Source organism: Ochlerotatus camptorhynchus, unplaced genomic scaffold (assembly GCF_037179485.1).
Source record: "Ochlerotatus camptorhynchus isolate MF236.1 unplaced genomic scaffold, CSIRO-AGI_Acam_v1.1 ptg000220l, whole genome shotgun sequence".
Taxonomy (NCBI): Eukaryota; Metazoa; Arthropoda; class Insecta; order Diptera; family Culicidae; genus Ochlerotatus; species Ochlerotatus camptorhynchus.
In genome coordinates, this window is record NW_027040710.1 from 5,754,348 (window position 1) to 5,778,614 (window position 24,267).

General features: G+C 38.5%; 4 protein-coding genes across 5 annotated transcripts in view; 2 read left to right on the forward strand and 2 right to left on the reverse strand.

Moving 5' to 3' along the window:
- Positions 1 to 93: 93 nt before the first annotated feature.
- Positions 94 to 14,073, reverse strand: LOC135703740 (uncharacterized). 2 transcript variants are annotated; one of them, XR_010517751.1, is made up of 3 exons: positions 13,978 to 14,073; positions 9,504 to 10,114; positions 94 to 543 (listed from the first exon to the last, which is right to left on the reverse strand). XR_010517751.1 is itself a non-coding variant. In XM_065225055.1 (2 exons), the coding sequence occupies exon 2, from the start codon at positions 11,123 to 11,125 to the stop codon at positions 10,292 to 10,294; it is 834 nt and encodes a 277-aa protein (XP_065081127.1). In that variant the 5' UTR covers positions 11,126 to 11,147; positions 13,978 to 14,073; the 3' UTR covers positions 10,198 to 10,291. The 2 variants fall into 2 exon arrangements, 1 of the variants encoding a protein (XP_065081127.1); XM_065225055.1 differs by lacking the exons at positions 94 to 543; positions 9,504 to 10,114 and adding an exon at positions 10,198 to 11,147.
- Positions 9,044 to 9,446, forward strand: Tom7 (Translocase of outer membrane 7). Its single transcript, XM_065224951.1, has 2 exons — positions 9,044 to 9,258; positions 9,342 to 9,446. The coding sequence occupies exons 1-2, from the start codon at positions 9,159 to 9,161 to the stop codon at positions 9,404 to 9,406; spliced, it is 165 nt and encodes a 54-aa protein (XP_065081023.1). The 5' UTR covers positions 9,044 to 9,158; the 3' UTR covers positions 9,407 to 9,446.
- Positions 14,074 to 20,136: 6,063 nt separating the features above from the next.
- EndoG (Endonuclease G) lies at positions 20,137 to 21,361 on the forward strand. The gene is made up of 2 exons (XM_065225051.1): positions 20,137 to 20,824; positions 20,883 to 21,361. The coding sequence occupies exons 1-2, from the start codon at positions 20,234 to 20,236 to the stop codon at positions 21,270 to 21,272; spliced, it is 981 nt and encodes a 326-aa protein (XP_065081123.1). The 5' UTR covers positions 20,137 to 20,233; the 3' UTR covers positions 21,273 to 21,361.
- A 101-nt stretch (positions 21,362 to 21,462) lies between these two features.
- The window catches only part of LOC135703711 (uncharacterized), a 70,954-nt gene continuing 68,149 nt past the window's right edge, over positions 21,463 to 24,267 (reverse strand). Inside the window, exons 10-11 of the mRNA XM_065224995.1 lie at positions 23,886 to 24,069; positions 21,463 to 22,257 (exon numbers count right to left, since the gene is read on the reverse strand). Coding sequence (XP_065081067.1) covers positions 21,909 to 22,257; positions 23,886 to 24,069 — 533 coding nt within the window. The 3' untranslated portion in view covers positions 21,463 to 21,908. The remainder of the gene's footprint in view (positions 22,258 to 23,885; positions 24,070 to 24,267) is intronic.

Below are 24,267 nucleotides of genomic sequence, written 5' to 3' on the forward strand. Positions count from 1 at the left end.
GATTATCTCTGAAATTATAAAATTATTTTTCAAGCAAGAGGAATTACTGAAGTTACCCATAAATTACACACAATTATTTTTATTACATTGAAATAAGTGAGTAATTCAAAATTCACTAATTATTTTAATAATTTGTGGTAATTTTTTATTACCAATCACCGTACAAGCTTCTCTTCGCCGATTGTCTCTTTCCTTTTCTCGTTGAAACCTCGAAAAATAACACCACTCCCAATGGAAATTTGCAAGTTGTGCAATAAAATGTACATTATTTTGAGTTTTGAAAATCGTGATGTAAACAAATGGATTGGATGATATTTCCTCTCAAAATCGGCTAGCGCACTGTACATTGATGGTGCATGAAAAGATCTTGGGATCGTACGTCATTCGTACCACTCGGTCCTTGCCTATATCGCTTAAGTAGTGTCCCAGTTACCCAATCCATTGTGCATACGACTTAAAATCAAAACGAGGTTTCTCGCTGGCATCACTGGAATTTCTATGTTGCTAATGTTAATTTTGGTTGGCGCGCGATAATATTGAATGCTGAAAAAGAAAGAAAAAAAATGGGATGTAATGATAAAACATGATAGCTTTTCAAACAAACTTTGTTGTATTGTACACTACACGGAAACCGCAAAATATGGAACAATTACTGCATTTTATGGGTAGTCTAATAATTTTCATAAAGTTGATGTTTAAATAAAACCAAGAAAGTGTTTAAATGTTTTTGAATGTTAAAAACATCCAAAATCCCTCCGAACGAAGCCAGTAGAAGACACTCATTATAAAGCTTAGGGCAATGTCGCTAGCCACCACTAGAGAACGCGGTCGCAGCTATGGCCATAGGGGTGGCGTAATGGGGGCCATTGCGTGGAGAGTTCAGGGAACGTACGGCGGTTCAATCATAGAGGTAACTCTAAGACCAGAAGGTCCCGAAGAAACGAGCTCAACTTTGTGGCTCAGCTCTGGTACTTTCTTCGGTCCCAAGCTAATCGATTCACCCCTCGAAACATAGGAAAATCCACTAACCCCTCATTTTATCTGTCAAACTTGCATACGAATCAAAACAAACATAGTGTTGTACTGGAATTTATACTAGAATGGGCTACGTTAGTCAATTTGCTTGGGACCAATAGGCTAGTCAAGTAGTGAGCCAATTTAAAATCGTAAGTTTCGTATTGATTGTTGGTTCAATGGCCATTAGTTCGGGGTCAGCGATCACCAAGCGGCACATTCATAAGCCTGGTGATCATTAGAGACTACGGTCACATAGTGAAAGTCAAAGCTAAAGACAATTTGGGTTTGAAAGTAAAAAATTAATCTAAAGTGAGATACGTTGGAAGCGGCAAAGGTGGTGCAGTGGTAAGCGTGATTACCTCTCACCCCAGCAGGCCTGGGTTCAATCCCAGTCGGCGCCGCCGGGATGTTCGGAGGCATAACATCTCTGATCACGCCTTCCTTCGGAGTAAAGCCGTTGGTCCCCGGTTCATGACTTGATGGGTCGATAGGAAGGGTCCAGGCGTGGAAGCTGCCTCTCCCTGGCGTCGGTAGCATTGGAAGAAAAAAAGATGTATGTTGGAAGTTTAAAGGAGTTGGAGAGGAAGTTGTCACGTACCATTCGACATCCAGGTAATGAACATCACCAAAAACCCCGAACCAGATCCGACCGTTGCGTAATGAGATCATGTCAATCTCTAACCGCTATTTTGAATTCCCCGTCGCGCCCACAGGACTCACGGTTTTACCGTAACGTTTACGGTAATAAAGTATTTTTCCGGAGTCGACCACGCCAAACGCCGGTAGTGTGTCTGAATTCCAGTTCGTGAAGCTGATCCCACAGTTAAACAGTGTGCGCCACCAATCCAGGTAAGTCAACTTACGCTTGTGGTTCGTTGAAGCAACCGGTGGAAACTGACGATTTTAAATTGGCTCACAGTGCACTAGCCTATTGTTTCGCTATGAAAGTTTGAAAGATAAAATGAGGGGTTCGTGGATACTCCTATGTTTCGAGGGGTGCATCGATTAGCTTTGAACTGAAAAGAGTCCCAGAGTTGAGCCAAAAAGTTGAACACGTTTCTTTGGGACCTTCTGGTCTTAGAGTTACCTCTATGGTTGAAGCCTCGAGTCCGTCACCATACTCGAGGGGCGCACGGGACAGTTAGAGGCGTCCACCCCTGGCCCAAGAAGGTGGAGGTGATCAAGGGATCCATGGATGCCAAAATGTTGGGCCTCTTCCTAGGGGAAGGACAGCTCCAAGTATCAGCATCAATACCGATGGTGGACATTTTAGATATTTCAATATGTGTGATATTTGGAAATCTTATACTTAGTCTGACAGTTGAATATTTTTGGTTTTAAGTGTACATTTGATATTCATTTAATCAAAAGTGGATTTCACACGAGAGGCAAGTCATTCCTTGATGATCTTGCTGGCCACCGCCACCGAAATCCGCTCGTTGCTCTAATAAATTCCGCATTATATGATAGCAGGGCACATAATCGGACGCACTTCCGTTCCCAGGAAATAGCCATTAATTTCCACGAACCAATGTGCTGTCCTCCAATGGAACGGGAATCAACTGACAACGGCGCCCCTGTAAACGAAGTCCCAGAGTGTAGGTTCCGTGGTCGTATTCCCAACAAACAATTTTAGCTGCAGACTAGCTTATGCAGGCAAATATTAGCTTATAAGCCAATTTTTGGCTGTATAAGCTAATCTGCAGCTAAAATTGTTAGTTGGGTTACACTCGATTCGCGATGAACCTGCAACTTGGAGAGATTTGCTGCTGGGGGAACGACCAGTACCGTTTTAAGCATCAAAAGCCGAAGCCGAAAACGATCAGAGCTATCGAAAACGAAAATCTAGGCAAAATTCTGTTTTGACGTAGAACTAACTACGTCTTTGTCGACTATACTGGGGTGCAAATCAAAAAATATATGTGGTGAAATAGTGTTAGGTTTTAAACGCTTGTAACTTTGTCATATATAGATGAAAATAAAATCCAAATACGCCAATCGATAGGATATAACATTACAAATCTGCTGATTTTTTTTTTTCAATTTTCCGCAAAAAAAAACATTTGAAAAATGTACAAATGGTAATTTTATCTCTGTTTTCATGAAATAAACGGTTAACGGCGCCGGTGGTGTAGTGGTAAGCGTGATTACCTCTCACCCCAGCAGGCCTGGGTTCAATCCCAGTCGGCGCCGCCGGGATGTTCTGAGGCATAACATCTCTGATCACGCCTTCCTTCGGATGGGAAGTAAAGCCGTTGGTCCCCGGTTCATGAGTTGATGGGTCGATAGGTAGGGTCCAGGTGTGGGAGCTGCCTTCCTGGCACGTCGGTAGCATTGGTGCTCAGCACGGATGAAAAAACAAACCAAAGGGAAAAAAAATTAAATAAACGGTTTTCCCTAACCCAGTCGTCATAGTCGAGTACCATTTGGTTGTACAACGTTCTGCTTAAATCTTAAAAGATATAAAACAGCGCTGCTGTATGCCTCTGCTCATTACCGCTTCGGACGGCGTGGCAATTGGTCCTGCAGCAAGCAGGAGCAAGTCAGCGGATTAAGGTGGAGGAAATAAGGAACTTGGAAAAGTTATACATGCAAAATTGTAATACATAATGTATATGTATTGGTAATAATTAATTTACAACAGTGGGGTCGCGTAACCTCACTTTTTACCTGTGCAATCCCGAAAAAAAATAACAACAAAAATACATTAAAAAACAATGTAACAATAGGACGAAAATTATTGTCTTAACAATGATTTATATTGTTACGTCTACAATAAATTTACCTTGATTTATGTTGTACAAAACAGTAAATTTCATGGTAAATGGAAAATTTACAATAAAAAAGGGGGGTTGTTAAGTATCTTAACAATGAAATTTTCGTGATTTTCCCATATAATTTTTTTTCAATAACATTATATATTATTGTTATTTTACTGTTGGTTGGCGAATTTATTGATTAAAAAAAATAACAGTGTACTTTAGAGTGTATGTGTTGGCTTGACAGATCTACTTTATCGACTTTAAAAATAAATCGAAAAAAATAAAACATTGCCCCGGGAAGGGAAAGGGGTGGGGTAGTATCTGTTACGGGTTGTCCTTTTTTTACTGGTTATGGATCGAGATTCGATCCGGAACTTGTGAGAAATGCAGACCAACTCCCCTGCACTCGATCTCCCTAGGTCACGTCTCCTTGGTGATTGAGCGTCGTTGACAAGTTAATGCATTCGACTGGAGAGAATCGCCCATGAAATATGCTTCCACCTGAGAGTTCCTTCCTGACATCTTCAAGTGGTGGAATTTTTTTATTATTATTGTATGATTATTGACTGCACGGAAAAGGTCTGCATTAAGCGGGATTTAGATGAGGCAGGTGAGTTGAATTTAACTCAAACCGATCTGGTCGTAGGCGTTGAACTGACTTGGCAACGAATAGAGCAAGTCCGATATCGGTCAGATTTCTGGACGTTCATTTCGCAGTTCAAGTGAGTTGAACGCTGAATTGAACCATCTTAACCCAGCTTTAGAGAGAGTCTAGGATAAGAGATGAGCGGACGCAAACTGGCTGGAACTGTCAAAGCCAGAGCCATACGAGCATCGCCTATCTTGATTACATTGGCAGTGTTGCTGACCCTCTCATAGTCTGCATGCTTCAATCAGATTTATTTTAATTGTTCGTGAAGTAACCCACAATGAAAACACACCAATATTTAATGTAACAACAATTTTTATTGTAATAGCGTTGTTCATTATTGTTCATGATCGAATCATGTTAACAATTAAATAAAAGAAAAATACGATAAAAATCATTGTAACAACATTTTATTATGTACATTCATTGTACAGCTAGGTAGCAGTTTTGCCGTTTTAGGAAGGATACAACATTATAACAATCATTTTTATTGTCGACAATAAATATTAATGTTAGAGCATTGTTTCCACTGAAAATTTCACTGTAATTTTTTTTTCGGGATAACTTTCAAAACCAGTTGTCCCACAGCTGTCTACAGCAGCAGTCGATTTTTTATTTCGTTGTGAACCACACGATAGCCTGTTTTCGAGACTCGCTATTATATAGTTGCTCTTTGTTCGTTGCCAGCAGTTCGGTGCCTTTTGTTGCTACGGTGCAAGATGTGTGAAGTAAAAAACACCATCAAGTTTAGCTTCAGCCATTGTGATGCCAAACCAAACATCGGAGAGATAGTAAATTTCGCCAAAGCACTCGACGCGGATCCGGCTGAAATGGAAGCTGTTTATCGCATTGGTGAGGAAAGGGGAGTCTTCATAAAGTTCAAATCAGAGGAAGCGATGCTCCATGCTCTGACGTTCAATTCGGAGGATTTAATCTTCCATTATGCGAATGGAACGACGGCAAAGGTACGCATGTCGCATGCTGGTGAATACATTCAATATGTGCGTGTGTATGACTTGCCACCAGAGGTACCCGACAACGAGCTGGATAAAGTGCTGGGGAAATATGGGAAAATTAAACGCATCATCCGGGAGAAATTTCCAACTGATCTGTGTTTTGAGGTATATACAGAGATACGCGGTGTATATATGGATGTGAAGAAGGAAATCCCCACGTCATTACATTTCTTCAATCGCAAAGGAAATATTTTTTATGATGGCAACAAAGATAAATGTTTTCTGTGCAAGGCGGACGGACACCGGAAGCTTTCCTGTCCCAAGCGGAAGGCTTGGAAGGAACCGGAGAAGCAACTGAAGGAAAAAGGAAAGCAAAGTGAAAGAAAACAAAACAGCAGCAGTACGTATGCTGGTGTAGTGGTGGAAGGTACGTCGTTTGTCATTAGCGATCAGGAAACGGACACGGGGTTGGAGATGTTGAATGCAGATAACGAAATGGACGTGGCTACCCCGACGACCGACGAGAGTAGCGGAGAGCATGCAACGGGAAACGATGTCCAGAAACAGCAGCAGCGATCACGATTCTGGTTCAATGAAAATGAGGAACAAATTCGGGAAAGAAAGAAATTGCGTGCACGGGAGAAGATCGCTTTGTCGCCGCTTCGATCGCCACCCAGAAAAATCATATGATAAAATATATTTGTACATATTTTTTTTGTATTTTGAGTACCATAATTGGTATTCTATGTTACTCGGCTCCGCTAAGTTATTTTTATAACATTTGAGCCTGCCAAATAAACGAAATGAAAAAAAAAAAAAAAAAACTTTCAAAACCAGATTTATTGCCATATTCATACTCGAATCGGTTGAAAAATACTCTTAATCTTCTAGTTTACTCAAAATCTATCCATTGGACGCAATATTTTGATAATTGTTTATGTTTTGAGAGTTGGTGCACAGGTAGATTTAGGTTAAGGCGACGCCACTGATTTACAAGCAACCTATTCGCGATATATTCCACATCAAGTTCATCGATGTTACAAACCTTACTGACTACCATAACCATTACCATTAAAGTTATCAAACCTTAATTAAAAAGGTTCTAATATAGTTTTCTTTTCGAAAATGTATGGAGAAAACAAAAATTTGGAATGGTAATGGTTCTTAACAACCCATTATTTGTCAGGTTCACTTCCTAAAAACCATAAAACATAAGGTTAAAACTTTATCACACAAACGTTCATGTAAAGTTCCATAACCATTTCAGTTAAAGTTTAGCAGGGATTATAAATAACTTTAAACCATTTTCGGTAAGGTCAAGTTATGGTTCACGCACAGACAAACAAACATAACACATTGAATATTCATCACTGTAAAACATCGTCGCTAAAACATTACCGCGTAGCGGCGCCGGTGATCGCTAAAAACTTGTTCGATGAACAACTTGCGAGTTCTATATCTGTTTGTCTGTGGTTCGTGTTTATGCGGGCGATTATCAAAAAAAAAAAAAAAAAGTCGATGAAGAAAATCGATCAAAGCAGACAGGAGCTTTTGAAAAAAATATCTAGAAATAAGTTAGACCCTTTACAAAACCATATTATCACTGTCGCGCAGCGTTGCCAGATATACCGATTTATCGGTATTTATACCGATTTCTGAACTAGATACCGATATACAGATAAGATTCCTCAGAATACCGATTTTTGAGATTTTATACCGATTTATACCGATTTATTTTTAAATAATCAAATTTATTATTGACTGCCCACGCATGAATTTCGGAGAAAATGTTTGTTAGAGACTTGTTTCTTTTTTAATAACTTATATTTTTTGAGCCTTTAAATTTCTAAACAATCATCTCTAAAGATGCCTTATGCTTGATACTCTTTCGACTAATGTTTGCATTTCCTCACCGATTTTGGCTACCCATCAATCAAAAAATATTCGATGGCTTTCGATAAATTAAAGAAAGTTTCATTAACTTCTGTTTATATTCGAAACCCCGGAAATTTTAGAAAAGTCCAGTGACCTGCAGGAAGCATCATAAATATGTTGGAAACTTCACAAGTCCAAAGAACTTCAGGGAAATTTAATGGTCTTCATGGACTGTAGTGAAGCTCAGAGAACATAAGGACAGATCAATTAATTTCAATGAAATTGCTGAAATCATAAAGGAGCTCCGAGAAACTCAGGCAATTTCCGAAAACTTCAGCAATGTCCTGAGGGGCTCATGCAAATTAAGGAAACGTAAGGGAAGTTACCTGAACATTAGAAAATTTTGAGAACATTTTATAAAAAGTTCTATGCCTTGTAATGGCAGTGTCGAAAACTTTTAAAAATTAAAAAAATCTGGAAGATCAGAGAACTTTAATGCTTTAAAATTCAAGAAAATTGTGAGAACACTTAGATGATTTCGTAATCTTCAAGAAAGTCCAGAGACCTTCAAAGATGATTAGAGATATTCCGGTAGCCTTATTATAATCAGGGAAGTTCCGAGCGCTTTGAGCATGGCCAGAGAACTCCAAAACAGCCCCTAATTTCAGGACAATTACAAGAACTTTTAAGGAATGTCGAGGAATTTTGGAATATTTCAGGAATGTTCCGAAACCTTCAGAGAAATTGCGGAGTCTTCGAGGATGCTTTATGAATATCAGAAAAATTCTCTGGATCATTAGAACATTCCCCAGAAACATCCAAGGTTTCTTTCGACTGTTCTGTAAGCGCTCTGGCTTCCGACTTTCATCATATGTTTCTTCCAGTCTACCTTAAGAAGTTTCTGTTAGCGTCTCCAGGAAGTTTCTATCGTCTTCTCCAGGAAGTTCAATTAATTCTCCTCGAAATTTCATTCGTCTTCTTCTGGAAGTTTAACCATAAGTCAAAGGTTTTTTTGATCGACTTCTATTGAAAGGTTTTTCCGAGGTTCTTCTGGCTTTCCCTGGATATGGCTAATTCTGGAAATTTACTTCCGGTTTCCGAAACTTTTCAGGCTTCCTTTGGATGTGACATCCGATTTTTTCCTATAGTTTATTTAAAATTTTGCCACAATTGCAATTGTGTGCTCTAGTTTCCCGGATGTTTTTCCAGCTTTTACCGAACTTTATTCAAGGGAGCATCTTTCGTCTTTCTCTGGATGCTTTTTTCAGCTCCATTCAGAAGCTAATTCAAACATTCCCCGGAGTTTCTTCCGGAATTTTCCGATCATAGTTCAAAAATTTTGCTTTGATTAACGGCTTTCTCAGTCTTAAAACACTGCAACGACTACGATGTAATCTGCCGGACATTTCGGCCATGGGTTGTGGCTTTTTTTCAAGGGAAAATATTGTTTGTCGTTGTTGTGGCTGATTTTCCATATTTTGGTTTCATTAAATGATATTTAATTGAAAAAAAAACCCTGCTTGGTCACAATTTTGATCACCACTTGAGGACAACGATAGTTTTAAAAATAAAACTAAAAAAAATATAGTGCCAAACAAAGAAATTCCCCTCAAATTCCAGTCGTCACCATCGTTTAAATTTTCGCTTTCAAAAACGGCAAAATATAAAATTAAATAAATAGAAAAAAACCGATAAATACCGATTTTTTAATACCTTTGATACCGATAAGCTTTAAAACAATCTGGCAACGCTGCTGTCGCGTTACGCCAAGAAAGATTCACTTTCGTTCTCTTGTTCGCTTCTCGTGTTTTGATACAGTTCGACCGCATCGCACGCATTTCGTAGCAGCCGATTTTGGTGCGAAATTCTCCACATTCCCGGCAGAAAATTTCATAAACAATGAATCTATCTCCAGATGCAAAGGATCGCCTGGGAGTGGTGTTTGAGGTCGTCAAAACCGCATTCCACTGGGGTTTCATACCGACCGTGCTTTATCTTGGTATGTAGGGCCAATGCCTTTCGGCATGCATCGTGCAAATGACGTAACAATGTAACATGAAATTTGTTTACATTCGATTTTAGGTTTCCGGAAAGGATCCGAAGCTGGAATGCCGCCACTGACCGTAATGAGTTTATTGTGGCAATAGATGTGTATAAACGGTCATGTAAAATAATAGAATAAAAGAAAAAAGCCACATGCCCTGTCTTTCATTCTAACGCTTGAAAATTTGCCTGTGAACTTACCTTTTGGAAATTTTCCTGCAGCTTCTTGTGCTCGTAAAGCTGCCGCGGTGTGTAGAGTGATTGTTTCATCTTCAGCAGCGGCTCGAACATCTCTTCATATGAATCTTCTTCGCCTTCGCTGTAGGTTATCGTGATGATGTTGCTGGAACAGGAAGAACTCTCGTCGCTGTACGATGTTGAAAGCGAGTGTGCTTCCGACGTTGTTGTGGTACTTTGTAATGATCTCGGAGTTTCACAATTACTATAATTCCTTGATATGAGCATTTTTTTGTCTTCTACTGGCGGAGCAAATTCTTTGATTGTTGTAAACTGCTCATAAAGAGGTAGGCTAGGATCGTACGGTTCATTGTACTCTTCATCCGCAATATCTTCTTCGCAGTTTGTTTTCATTGTGAACAGATCACTGTTCAAGATTATCGGTAAGTTACCATCTATGATAATATCTACTTCCTGCACAACAACTTTCCTCGTTTTTTGGCTGCTCATCGGTCCATCCTGTCCACTGATTCCTAATTGCTTCAGCAATTGAGTTATTTCGTTTATCTCAATGTTCAACATGTCATTGGTCGTTGGCAACTTAATTTTGTTTGTTTATCCGTTGTTTAAGGTATCTGCAAAGAGTTGCGAAAAGGATTTGTGATATCTCCTGAAGACAAAGACAAACATTTATAAAATATTGTATTTAATCCCACGCAATAAAATTTTCGCAAATTATCAATAAGAACAAACTTCTTCTGCAAAATTGAAATATTCACACCTATTTAAAAACAAAAACAGCACTAAAAATGCTAATAGTGAGAAGACCACCCCTTTATTCCCGTGACACCATGCAATTGTCGCGTAGTGAAGAAATTTCTAGTAGTGTTGTCATGCACACCTACGGAATAAACTTCTTCATAGCGACCACGATCCGGTTCGGATGGTTTCAGTTCTTCCGCCGTCATCTTTCGCCATTTTTTCTTCTTTCCTTTTTTCGACTGAATAGAAGAAGTACTGCTGTTTGTCAATGCCGAATCCGCTGATGAATCCACCGATTTGGTTTTCTTGGATTTAGTTTTCTTTGGAATAGTGTTTGCTACGGGAATATCATCTTCTTCTGATACAACCAGCTCTGCAATAGTACTGAACTGCTCATGCAATGGTTGCTCTGGATTGAATGTGTCCGGTTCTCCGATTCCTTCGTCTTCTTCAGCCTCACAATGTCTAAACAAATCTGCATTCAGGATAACAGGAACATTCCCATCCAGGCGAATCTCATCATTGGTCGTGACAGTTTTTCTCGTGGTTTTACTGTGTATTTCATCTTCTCGACTGTTCAGACCCAACTGACGAAGCAGAGGGGTAATTTCATTCTCCGATGTGCCGGCGAGCAGTTCTTTACTCGTTGGAAGATGGCCCATCGGAAAGGAATGGCATTTCAAATCGCTTATTTCGGACGCAAGCCTAACGGAAGCCATGTGGTGTGGATTGATGATGCCTCGACCACGACCACCTACGTTGGGCGGCTGTGGCATACGGTTGTCGGCTGCTTGGACAGATCGTTCATAGTTTGACACCGACGTCGAGAAGCCCCAACTGCCAATTTCATCTTCAATGTCATCAACAGTCGAGTGGTGAGCCATCTTGGAGGAATGTTTCAAACCGCTACATAAACGAGAAGGGATTTGCTTGATGAGGTGGAAATATTTATAGTTACAATTTTCTGATTAGTAGATACCCATGCCTTAATAAATGCAAACGAAATATGTAGGCCTATTCTGCGCGGCGTGTGAGGTGAGGTGACAGTGAAGTGACAATGGATCAATGAAAAAGCAAAGGTTTTGACAGAACTGTGCTGTGGCTACCACAGTATTTAACATTTTATCGTCCATATACAGTAGCGTTAAAAGTATGCTGTGGTGGGTTCAAAACTTGACCATCTAAAATGATCAATTGTCACCTGCCACAGTATTTTACATTTGATCGTCCATATACAGTAGCGCCAAAAGCATGCTGTGGTGGGCTCAAAACTTGACCATCTAAATTGATCAATTATCACCTCGGATGAGGAGAGACTGTGCAAATCAAATTAAGAGTTACCTCACCCGAGGTGACAACTGTCACTTAACCATCTGAATTCCGTGTATTCGGTGGGATTTTTCTGAGGCATAAAAATCTCTGATCACGTCTTCCTTCGAAAGGGAAGTAAAGCCGTTGGTACCGGCCCATGTGTTTCAAATGGGTGCGATATCCTACGCAGGTTGGCATGGAAACTGCTTTCCTGCACATTCGATTGCCATCAATGGATGGCAAGCGATGTTCGTCGGTAATTGGCACTATATTGCGGATCAGAGCACGACGTTAAATAAAGGAATGAATGAATGAAGAAAATCTAAGCAAAGAGAAAACAAACGAAATGAATGTGACCAGCATACACCTTCCGGCCGTATGAAACAGCACTAGCGAACCATGAGTTCCAGCCCACCTTTGATTATCCGCCTTGAACTGGTGTGAACTGAAAGTGTTGGCGATTGTCTACTGTCTACGGCCATACATTTTTTCCAAAAATATGTATGGACGATTGTCTACGCAGGGCGAGTAAGTTTTCAAGAACGGTCTACGTAGCGTATGAACAGCCTCTAGGGACCATGCATTAATTATGTTACGCTAAATCGAGGATAAATTTACCAACCCCCCCCCCCCCCCCTAGAGCGTGGCATAAGAGATACGATACCCTCAGATATTATAAATTCTCAAATAGCTGCTTTTGCAAACATTGATTAATTAATTTTGTCGAAACTCTTAACTCGCCCACTCAAACTATCGGTTTTGTAACACTAGCCCGAAAATAATAATTTTAGGAGAATTTTTCGAGGGGGACGACTCTACCTAGGATGCAGAAAAGATTATGTTTTGGTGTGGCTAGCTGCTCAGTAGATAGAAAGAAGATTGATGACGATTCTGCAGAATTCCTGCAAAAAGATGATGCAGGATGCAAGTAGATGCAAGAAATGAAAGAAGCTTTTCGAAGATTGATTCTTTCTTTTAAACAAGAGCAGTTCTTGCGAGTTGTATGTGTACTACAAATGAAGTTATAATATGTTTATTAAAAATAGACTTTGGAAAACTTTGCAAGTTTTTCATGGTCAACGAGAATAACTCAGAGGGAGAGTCACTTCTACTCAAAGGTATGGAGAAATTTCTATAAACTGCAGAAAATCAGCGCTTTCAGTTTCATGAATTTTATCATACAACTGAGTAGAAGTGACTAATGGCTTGAGTTATTATCATTGGCCATGATGGAATTGAAAGTTTCGACAGTGAGCGATCATAAGGGCCTAATTGCAATGATTCTCTATACGTCGATTTTCTCTTTTGTTAATAACTCGCTTGGATTAACATTTCTCGGTGCGTTTGCTATTGCTTTTAATAGACAATACAACCTGTTACAGCATTGTATTGGACCCATTTCAGGAAATCGCTTCCCTTAGGTGAAGCAACTTGAAGAGAAAATCGATGAAGAGAATCGATCATCGCCGTGAGGCCCTTATGCATGCTTACTGTCGGTCTGATAGATATTAGAATCAAATATTTTAGAGAAGATTTTTTCTTCTTTCGAACATGAGCAGTTCTTTCGAGAACTTTGGAATAGGGTTGCTTTCACTCATTTGCTATAAAAAATGTTTTTCGGAATTCTGAAATAATTATATTTTGTACTTTTAAGGTATAAGAAGAAGTTGTAAAGTATGTGTTTGACTCATAAATCCTGTAAATTTCGCTTTTAGAGCGTCACAATCAACGATTATATCGAATCGTAAATCGCTGATTGTGACGCACTTACAGCGAAATTAACAGGTTTTATGAGTCAAACACATACTTTACAACCTCTAAATGTAACTTTCAAGTACTAATTATCATTATAACATCTATTGATTCCATAATCCTGAAAATCGTTTTTTTTATAGCAAGTGAGTGAAAGAAACCCTGTTCTGGAATATTTCTGAATGCTGTTATTATTACAGTAGTATTAGAATGTTTGATGAGAAATCAAAATCTAACATTGGACTATCAGATATTTAATCATTTCAAAAGTTTTATAAATTTTCTACAAAATTGCAAATAGTGGGTACAAACGATTCGGGCAGCGGCGCCGGTGGTGTAGTGGTAAGCGTGATTATTCTCACCCCAGCTGGTTGGGTTCAATCCTAGTCTGTTCTGAGGCATAACATCTCTGATCATGCTTTCCTTCGGAAGGGAAGTAAAGCCGTTGATCCCCGGTTCAGAGAAAAAAAAAAACAAAAAAGGATTCGGGCTAATGTTATAAAATCGTTTCGACAAGTTAAATAACGCTTGAATCTTTGTTCACAAAAGCAAATACGGCTATTTGAAAATTCACTCTTGATTTTGTTTTGAGATGCGAGACGGGGAATTCGGAAGATGCGTCTATCATCTTTCAAATTAAGAGGCAGTGCATTAACCTACCTACCCAACAAACATGGATGTACTTACTACTTACCTAATCCAAAATTAAAACAATTTAAATGATTGTGAACAAGGCACTGTGACTCTTCGGATTCCGTATTTTTATATTGTTATCTATCGTGCTCTTCTTCTTCTTCTATTCACCCTTTAGTGGCAAGTCCACTGTTGACGGACTACACTGCCAAGTTATGTCAAGTCGTGAAGTTTTTATTGGGCATCATTCGCCTCTTTCTCTGTTTTGACGTAAACGGTTTTGTACCGTTTTTACAGGGTTTATTATGAAATGACAGTGCACCAATCATATGGACTGGTGTTTGTTTATGAATTTAGATTGAAAAAATAAAACCTTTATACGCTGTGTATCAAATTTGAATTCTGTTTATTTTAATGAATTTTGCTATTTCTCGGTATGTATTTGTTCCGGCGTTCTCAAGCAAGTCATCAGTGTTATCGTTAGCAAGCAAGCAGTTGAATTTATATCTATTTTCAATGTATTTAGTGCAAATAAAAAGGACGTGGTTGATATCTTCCTTGACCCCACATTCGTCACAATTTTCATTACTTATGAGTTTCCATTGGTAAAGTTTTTCTTTCGTCATCGTGTGAAATGTCCTTAGTCTTCCTATGTTAATGATTTCGTGTGTTTCCAGGCCTGTGTTGTAAAACCAGGGCTTAAGTGTAGGGATTGGATAAATTTTAAAGTGGCGAAGACCCTTGTCTTTAGACAATTCTGTGTATAGAGAAATCCATTCATTTAGTGATTCTCCTTTAGCTAAGTTAAATGCGTCTGTTAGTGGTATTTTGGAATAAATCGCATTTGTGCTAGTACAGCCTTTTTTCGAAAGTTTATCAGCTTTTTCATTTCCGATTATGCCCTTGTGTCCTGGAACCCATTGGAGGGATATTTGTTTCGTAGAGTTTTTTAGTTTGTTTAAAATTTCTGTAATTAGATAATTGTTTTTAATTTTCTTTGATTTTAACGATATAAGACCTGATTTTGAATCGGAACATATTACAAATAAGGTCTCTGGTTGAACATTAATTATATCAATCGCTATGTTAATTGCTGTAAGTTCCACGTTCATTATTGAGAGTTCACTGTTTACTTTGCAACTAATTGATTCTTTGTTTTCTAGCCATATACCTATACCGCATTTATTTGAAGTTTTCGAGCCATCTGTATAAATTTTTATATGGTTCTCATATGTATTTTGAATGAAATCATTTGTTAAAGATCTAATAGTATATTCATTCATATTTTGCTTTTTTAAATTTGGGATTTCTGTTACTATGGGTAGTTTTTCTATTTCTTCTATACATCTTTTAATTTCGTTTGATATAATTGAGCTACTTGTTTGTATGACTAAATAATTATTCTCAAATGTTATTTTTTCCAAAAAGGTGTATTTTTTAGGTAGATTGTCCATTTCTGTGAATTTGCTTAGGTGATTAATTATAGGTTTGATATGCGCAAAAATTTTAATTATTTCTTTTTTAGCTAACCAACCTGCTCTTTCCTTGATTGGCATTTCTCCTGCTTCTGCATATAGAACATTAATGGGTGTGGATTTAACTAGCCTTAGACTTGTTCTAATCCCTGCATTGTATGTAGAATTGAGCTTTTGCAGATTGGTTTTGGCAACACCACCGTAAATTGTTAGTCCGTAATCTATTTGAGAGCGTATAACTGCTTTATTGATTTTCAAAGCCGTTTGAGGATGTGCACCGTTCTTTTTTTTACATATTATTTTGAGTACATTTAATTTTTGTTTTGCTTTATTATTTATGTAATTTATATGCATTTTATGGGATAATTTTTGATCTATTACGTAGCCTAGATATTTATGTTGATTTACTTGTTTAATGTTATCATCACCTATTTTCACATTTATTATATCATCTTGTCTAGAAGTGAACAGAATTATTGCTGATTTTTCGGCGTTTATTTCTATCTTCAGGTCTTCTAATTTTTCTTTAATTCTTCCCAGTGTTACCTTAGCTGTTAATTGCACCTCTTCTATAGTTTCACCTATTATTGTTATTGCAAAATCATCTGCAAATTGTTCTAGTATAACTTTTTCTGTATTAATTTCGTGTAACAAACTGGTATATAAATTAAAAAGCAGCGGAGATAGAGGGCAACCTTGTGGCAGCCCTCTATTCGTTGGTTTTGTTAATTTTTCCTGAATTGTTTCCAAAATAACATTTCTTTCAGAGAGATATGTTTTAAGCCATTTTAGAATTTTATTTGGTACCGCGAAATTATCAAGTTGCTTAAGTAATATTATTATGTCGACAGAGTCGAATGCTTTAGTAAGGTCTAGAAATATTGTTGATACTACCATTTTATTGCGTTGGGCTTCAACTATTGTTGAAACCAAGTAGTTAATACAATCTATTGTTGACGAATCTTCTTTGAAACCAAATGATAGTGGAGGAATTAAATTGTTCTCTAGGCTGAAAGTGGTCAAGCGTTTTTTGACTTCGCAATTAATAATTTTAAGGTTAATATTAATAAGTGCAATGGGTCGATATGATTTTGGGTTTGATTTATCTTTAGATGGTTTTAATATAGGAACTATTTTAATGTTTAACCATTGTTCTGGTATGTTTCCTTTTTCCCAAATTTCATTAGTTAATTCTAGTATTTTCACAAGCAGTTCGGTTTTAATTCTTTTAAGGAAAAAATACGACAGTCTATTTTGGCCAGCTGCAGAAGTGTCCTTTCTGTTATTAATTGTTTTAATCATTTGCGTTTTGCTAAGTTCCTTACAAAATCTGTTTTCGTCTGCTGTACTATTTTTAAATTCTATTTCCTCGTTAATTTCTTTTTTAAAGTTTAATTCCAAAAAATCTTTTGCTAGTTCGTTGTTTGAAATTATTTCAGAATTATTTTTATTTTTAAAATTACCAGATATGCATTTAACTATTTCCCACATTCTGTTAATATTAGTGTCCTCGTTAATTTCTTCTAGCATGTCTTGTCTGTATTTATTAACTTCTTTTTTCAATTCTGTTATGAACTCTCTCTCTGCCTTTTTGAATTTCTGTTTGTTCTCTAATGTTAAATTTTTCCGGAATTGTATGTGTTTTTTATTTTTCTCTTCGTATAATTTTTTGATATTTTCTGTCCAGTATGGCTTGATCTTTTTCTTGCTATTTGGATGGATTAGGTAAGATGCTTTATCTAGTGCTTTTTCGATTTTTTCCTCTAAACTACTAACATCTGTTATTTCGCTTGGATCTATTTCATTTAGAAATTCTATTGCTTTTTCCTTGCTTATGATTGTACGTGGTAAATTATCAGAGAATTTATTATAATTTTGAATTTTACATTCTATTAGTTTGTGATCTGAACCTAAATTTTCATCACTTGTTTCCCAGCTGACTTTAGATGCCAAATCTACCGTCGTCAGAGTTAAGTCTATTGCTGATGGACTTTGATTGATATCTTCCCATCTAGTTGGAACCCCGGTGTTGTGAAAAATGACGTCATAGTTTTCTAATAGGTCACTCACTAGATCTCCTCTGCGATCAGCTTTTATAGCAATACTATCCCATATCGGGTGATGTGCATTGAGATCACCGCCTAACATTATTGGTATGTTACTATGTTGAATAAACTTGAATAAATTTTCTAGTGGGGTTTTTAAATCTTCTATTGTAGTATCCGGAGGAATGTACATAGAAATAAAAATAGTTGGATTTTTAATATTTTTAATTTTAACTGCTACTAGTTCAAGATCGACATTAGGAATTGTAATTTCTTCTGCTTGTAAAGTCGGATGTGTAAGTATACCTGATCCGCCATAGCCATCAGGTCTACATTTCTTAAAAAAAGAATAGTTTAGGAATTTATATTTTTCTGTTTCTTTAATCCAGATTTCTTGGATTAAAAAAATGTGTATGTTTTTAGTTGTTAAATATGTTTTAAGACTTTCTCGTTTTTGTAATGGTCTAAGACTGTGTATGTTAAGTTGTGAAATATTAAGACTTTCAGTGAAGATGTCCATTATTGTAGAAAAGTTTAACTATTTTTTATGTGGATTTATTGCTTCAATTTTTTCAATTATGTTTTTAATCATTGTGCCAATTTCGATTAAAAGAAGGTCCGAGCTCGGATCCGAGTCGGTTTTACCTTCCACGTTGTGCTGTAGAAGTGTTGTAAAAAAGTTGTGTAGTTGTTTTGACATTGTCTGAATTCGCTCTGCTTCGGATACTGCATGTGGGTTGTTTGTTATTACAGTTACCTGTTCAGGGATGTGTTCCTCTTGAGGGAACATGTTTTTAACAATGGTTGGTTTTGGCTTTGGTTTCATCAGTCTTTCGACTACTTTGCTGTAGTCGATTTTTCCAGTGGTTTCTACATCTTGTCTGAATCCTGAGTTTGGTCTATTTGGACGTTCCAGTCTTGGGAATTCATCGATAGACTCCAGAATAGCATACCTGTTTTGTGTTTTCGGATAGAGCTCTGCTGCCTCTGTGAAAGTCATTTTGTTTAACATCATAGCTGCGTTGATATGTTCTCTTCTCTTACGTTCTGGACAGTCTTTATCGGTGGGTAGATGTTTGTTTCCACAGTTCTTGCATTTCACTGGGTTTCTTTCGTCGCATCCTTGGTGTTCTTCGGAGATATATTTCCCGCATCTTAGGCATGTTTCCTTGCTTTTGCACGCTGCAGCCTTGTGTCCAAGTCTCCAGCACTTGTTACAGATTCTCACAGGGTAGATGTATATTTCCGGTTTACAGTATACTCCGTAGATCTGTACCACTCTCGGTAGTTCCGGGCCTTCTACGGTAATTTTAACCGTCCTTGTGTTGATCAGTTCGTTGTCCTTTTTCCTCTTAATTCGTTCAACACCTGTGATTTTTTTGCTGCAGATTGCATTCAATCGAATTTCTCTTTCGGTGAACGATGGAGGAATGTCTTTGATGACACCTGTCGTTTCGGTTAGCATTTTCGGAATGTACGCCTTGTAGTTGTTGTTTTTCAGGAGTGATGCCGCGTTGAGTATTTTCTCTGTATCCTGTGGTTTTTTGTAGGTCATTTTGTATCGATATTGTCCTGCTCTTTTGAGCTCCGTGAATTGGTCCAATTGTGAATCATGTAGGAATTTTCCTACTTCCATTGGTTCCAGAAGTTTTTGTCCTTCTTTAATCGAAATTGGCTCGATGAAAATAACATTGTATGCGTTGTTTTTGATGTGTATGCTTTTATCATTGTTTTTGTTAGAAGTTCCAGGCTTTGTTTGTGTTAGTATGGTTGGGATTTTTAGTGGTTGTGGTTGTGTTAGTGAGTTTGGTGGTGATGTTGTTAGTGTATTCGTCATTTGAGATACCGATGGTTGTGTTAGTGTGTTTGATGATGATTTTGTTTGTAGTGTAAAAGTGTTAGCTGTAGCTTGTGTGTTAGACTTGTTTGATCTTGTTCGTTTCTTATCGCTTTCTTTTGTGTCTTTTTCTTCTCGTCTTTTCTTGTTCTGTTGAGACTGGTCTATCATGTCATCTTCCGGAAAGCCCCGGAAGTCGTCATCGTTGTCCATGTCTTCATCCGATGTAGGGGGTAATGGATATTCAACCATGTCCTTACCTTTATCTGGCGGCTCAGGCTGCCTGTTACTGTCCGATAGATCCATGCTTGTTAATCAAGCATAGATTACCGCTTACCACTATCTGTACACTTAACCTAACTAAACTTAATATAACCTAAACAAATACACCGATTTTTTCTCTTCACTTAGATAATTAATAAAAGTAAACAAATAAAGGTTCTTTCTCAATCTATTTAAATGAAATCACTGTAATCCACTTAAACACCGTAAAAACTTAAAAATGGCTTCCAATTTCACGCGGTTTTCCGAAGAGAACTTCACTACACTTGACTGGTAGGCAGTTTTGTGTAGAAGCTGAATCTAGCTTGCTATCGTGCTCTCGTCGATGGCGTTGAACACATGATGGTGACAGATGGTGACGATTGACACATCACACAACATACCAACACCACGCCAGCGCATCGGTATACAAACCCTCTTTGGTACAAACCAACACAACGACCGCAAACGTCAAAGCAGGTATTAGCTTATTTTACCGTACGTTCGCACCACTCGTTCGTCGATTATGCGCTTTCATCGATTGTTTTGCGAACAGCTGTAGGAACTGTCAAAATCATGCGTTATGATTTTTCGTCTTGCCGATCCGATCGTGTTTCGTTTAATACATTTTAGTGTTAATTTTAATATCGTGAGTTTTTCTTACTTATTTAAGTGCAAATGTCCACAAACCTAGCGTCACGCTTTCTGGTACTGTCCTCCGTCGGGATAGGGAGTTATTTCGTTGGATCGTTCGTAGAACGGCGAAAAATTACAGACGTGTGTCGTCGACCGTCCGAAAGTGCTGATTACGTAAACGAACGGGCCGGTAGTTTGTTACGGGACATCGTGTCTAAACCGGGCTTGCCTATTTTTGGAACCGTGTCTGCTGCTTCTCCCATTCCGGCAGAACAAAAAGCGGTAGTGCCCAGCAATGTGAGTCGTATCGGGCAGATTATGAAGTATGGCTTTCCGGGGTTGGATAATGTTCGCTCGTACGATGATTATGTGCTATCGTATGACCGAAGGTCACGGGTTGCCCATTGGGTGTTCGAACATCTGACGGCGGAATCGGTGAAGCCCAATGACGCGGTGGATCGATCCAAGTCTGACTTCAAACCGGACGAAAGCATACATCCGTTTTTCCGATCGTTAAATTCGGACTACAAGGGATCCGGGTTCGATCGAGGACATATGGCTGCGGCTGGAAACCATAGGCGTCATCAGCAACACTGCGATCAGACGTTCTATCTGACCAATATGGCACCGCAGGTGAGAAGCTATTTCTTTACTTTTGAACAAATTTCAATTTCACCCAAACTTTTCGTAGGTCGGTGTCGGTTTTAATCGAGACAAATGGAACGACCTGGAGCGCCACGTGCGAAAGCTAACTAAACACTATCCGAATGTATATTGCTGCACAGGGCCGCTATATCTGCCCCGGAAAGAGGCCGATGGCAAACTGTACGTAAAATACCAGGTGCTCGGCTCCAATAACGTGGCAGTTCCAACGCATTTCTATAAAGTGGTGGTGATGGAAACCGCCGATAGTAAACTGGAAATGGAGGCCTACGTACTGCCGAATCAGAAAATTGACAACGAGACTCCTTTGACCATGTTCCAAGTGCCACCAGAGACGGTCGAACGAGCAGCTGGACTGCTCTTTTTTGACAAAATTGCCCGGAGTCAACTGTCTCGGATCAATGGCAAGAAAGTGTGATTCGATTACACTCGTAGTTAGTAATTTGATCTGTCATCGGTCATTTGATATTTTAAATTGTTCCTTGTGGGAATGTTGCAATAAATTAAGACGAAGCGGGGTTTTGATTGCGTACATATCCGATTTCAAAGTCAAAGTAGATTTGTAGTGTGACATTTCAGTATTCAATATACTTTATTCGATAATTCTTAAGCTAAATGTAACATTCAATTTTGTTTTAAGACTACCTTACGAACATAATTTAGATCCTTTTGTTGATGAATTTTGTCACCAGCTTTCTTTATGGTTGTGCTTCAGAATTCCACAAAATTTGATTCTCTGCTCCTTCGCACGATAAAGAAAGTGGTAAGAGCTCACGATGTCCCTAATGATAGTGGCATAAATATATTAACAGAAGAGAAGAAGGGTAAAGATCATTTTGGCAGTATTGTATTATCATCAAATTCGCAGCAATGCAAAAGTCTTGATCGATATCTTGCCATCTTACACGCTATTCAATGGAGGGGAAGGGGGAGAGAGTCTTAACGTCTGCTACTAAATGCTAATCACTATGTCTACTCCTACAACGCACTCTGCTATTCAAAGGTCTATCAAACTTCCATCATCACATTATCACATGTTCGTCTTCTTGATTCTCTAGCACTTGTCCTTCTTGCAATCGATCACGTTGCTGTTGAGTTGGGTCGCATTGATTGCCAGGGGGATTTGTTTCGAAGCGGCCACTGTCATGCCGCTGCCGGGAGGGCCCTTGTCGTAGAGGAACGTCACCGGCCACAGTTCTGCCGGTGCAGTGACGTCGTCCACGTGTCTCAGTCCGCCCGGTTTCGGAGGTGATTGATAGACTTCACCCTTTTTATTCTTGTCTTGATAACGCGTACCATCGGTGAGCCCATTGGGGTGCCCATGGCCATGCTGGTTAGATTTCTTGGGGAAGTACTTATCGCTGCACTTGCGCCACTGGTCGGGAGCGTCTCCCACGAAGCACCTGTTCGAGAAAGGGGGAAGAAGTTGGATTGTCGTGATGGTTTTAGCGGGGGAGGTAGGTTTGCAGTATGCCAGAAAATGTGTGCATGTGAACTCCTCTTTTCATCATAGATATTTACGATTCATGGGTTGTCTAAGACAATAATTGACGACTTTTCAGAAAATGAGAATTTTTTTTTCTTCAATTCGGTTTTCTGCAAAATCAGAAGAGTTTGTTTGATGAAACACAATACAAAAGGCGGAATCTCAAAAGACATAAGCCAGAACAGAACATTAGGCATACACTAAAAAGGCGGAAAGAAACAAAAGATTTCATATATTTTGGACTTGACATGTTTTTGAAAATTTTTGATAATTGAAATAAATATCAAAATTGCACACTCAGGAAAAAAAATGAAAATTTTGGAACTTCAAATTTTTTTCATCATTCTGTGTCTTTAGAATATTTTCAAGATCAAGAATTTACCGAATGTAAATATGTTGTGGTTTTTAAAGTTTATGCCACGATGACTTGTTTGTGACAAATGTTTTTGCACCTGAATTTTTTGTTTTTTGTTTAGAAAAAAAAAAATCTTTTACCAACATTTTCAGAAAAATCAAAAAGTTATATTTTTCGGAGCGGTAAACTTTCCCAGACCAGACAATACAGGTGTCGTATAATGAAAAGTCAGCAGCTATTGGAATTTCGGCTTATGACGTCCGAAACCGTTTGCCACCCTACATTGAAACCATTTCATTTGGCTCCCTCTTTGATATTTTGTTCCGAAGCTGAAGACTCAAATCTTCCATTTTGAATTCCAAAATGATGCCGAGATATTCTCACAAGCACCTTTAATTTGTAGAAAGCCATCATTAAGGTGAATCGCTGTGATAACCTTTTTTTCTGAGTCTGACTGACCTCGAAATTTCAAGTGGACAAATATCAGTTCCCACCAAACATACACGGTTGATGAAAGCAACTCAGATTTGAGTTGCGTACATTTAAATTCACCAAAAACCTAGGTTACTCAGTTAAAATTTTCCTCGATTTTCCAGGAAAAACTATTCGAATATGAAGAAAATGAAGTGAGATTTCACTTCTAGACTGAGTAAAATTTTCGTAAATTTTCCTCAAATTCGAGCAGATTTTTGAGGACGTGAGGAAAATTTTACTCTAATTTTATTTTAGTGACCTTCGATTTTGCGATTTTGAGCGAAAAACCTATCAATTTTGAGTCGATCTCATCGGCCGTGTACAATAACGAAACTGGAACTCCGCGCTTGCTACAGTACAGCAAACAGGGAGTAACAATTGCCTGAGTGATGCCGCAACAGTGCTCTGGAAAACATTACGTGATAGGGCATATGGCCATTTTCGGTCTCCTCAAGGAATCGCCTTAAGTCACATACACACATTGTCTGTTTATCCTACGAGTTTGCCTGCGAGAGACGAATGAAGACTCTAGCTACACATTGAACATATAATACAAAAGATACAATCATTTACTACGATTAGATTCGGCTAATCATTTCTATACAAAAATCAAACACAATCACGAGTCTCATCTTACACACAGAACACTAAAAGGGAGGAGGAGGAGGTGGGTAGCGAAAGTTTAATAACACACACTGGAAACAGGGTCATCTTACCATGGGTACTCGAACCCTTGCGAATAGCCGCAAGGGTGCTCGGGCTTACAGCAATAGTCCCACGCACCAACCTCATCACCATCTATCTCGCACGAGTAAAACCCTGTGATCTTGTTGCGCTCGCACTTGGTTCCGAGCCGGCACGGTTTGCCCGACACGGTGTACTGACGCCAACTTCCGTCACCTGTTTCGGTTGTTGTTGTTGTTGTTGATCATGGTGAAGTATGTTGATTTCAACGGGGGGTTTTTTTTATCAGGTTGGGGAGAGGTTTTTTTTTATTTGGGCAGGAGTTGGACGCGTTGTTACGATCACACATGGGGTTGGGAGGGTACACATAGGGGTAAAAAGAGAGACAAATATATATGTAAAGGATGGTTACTC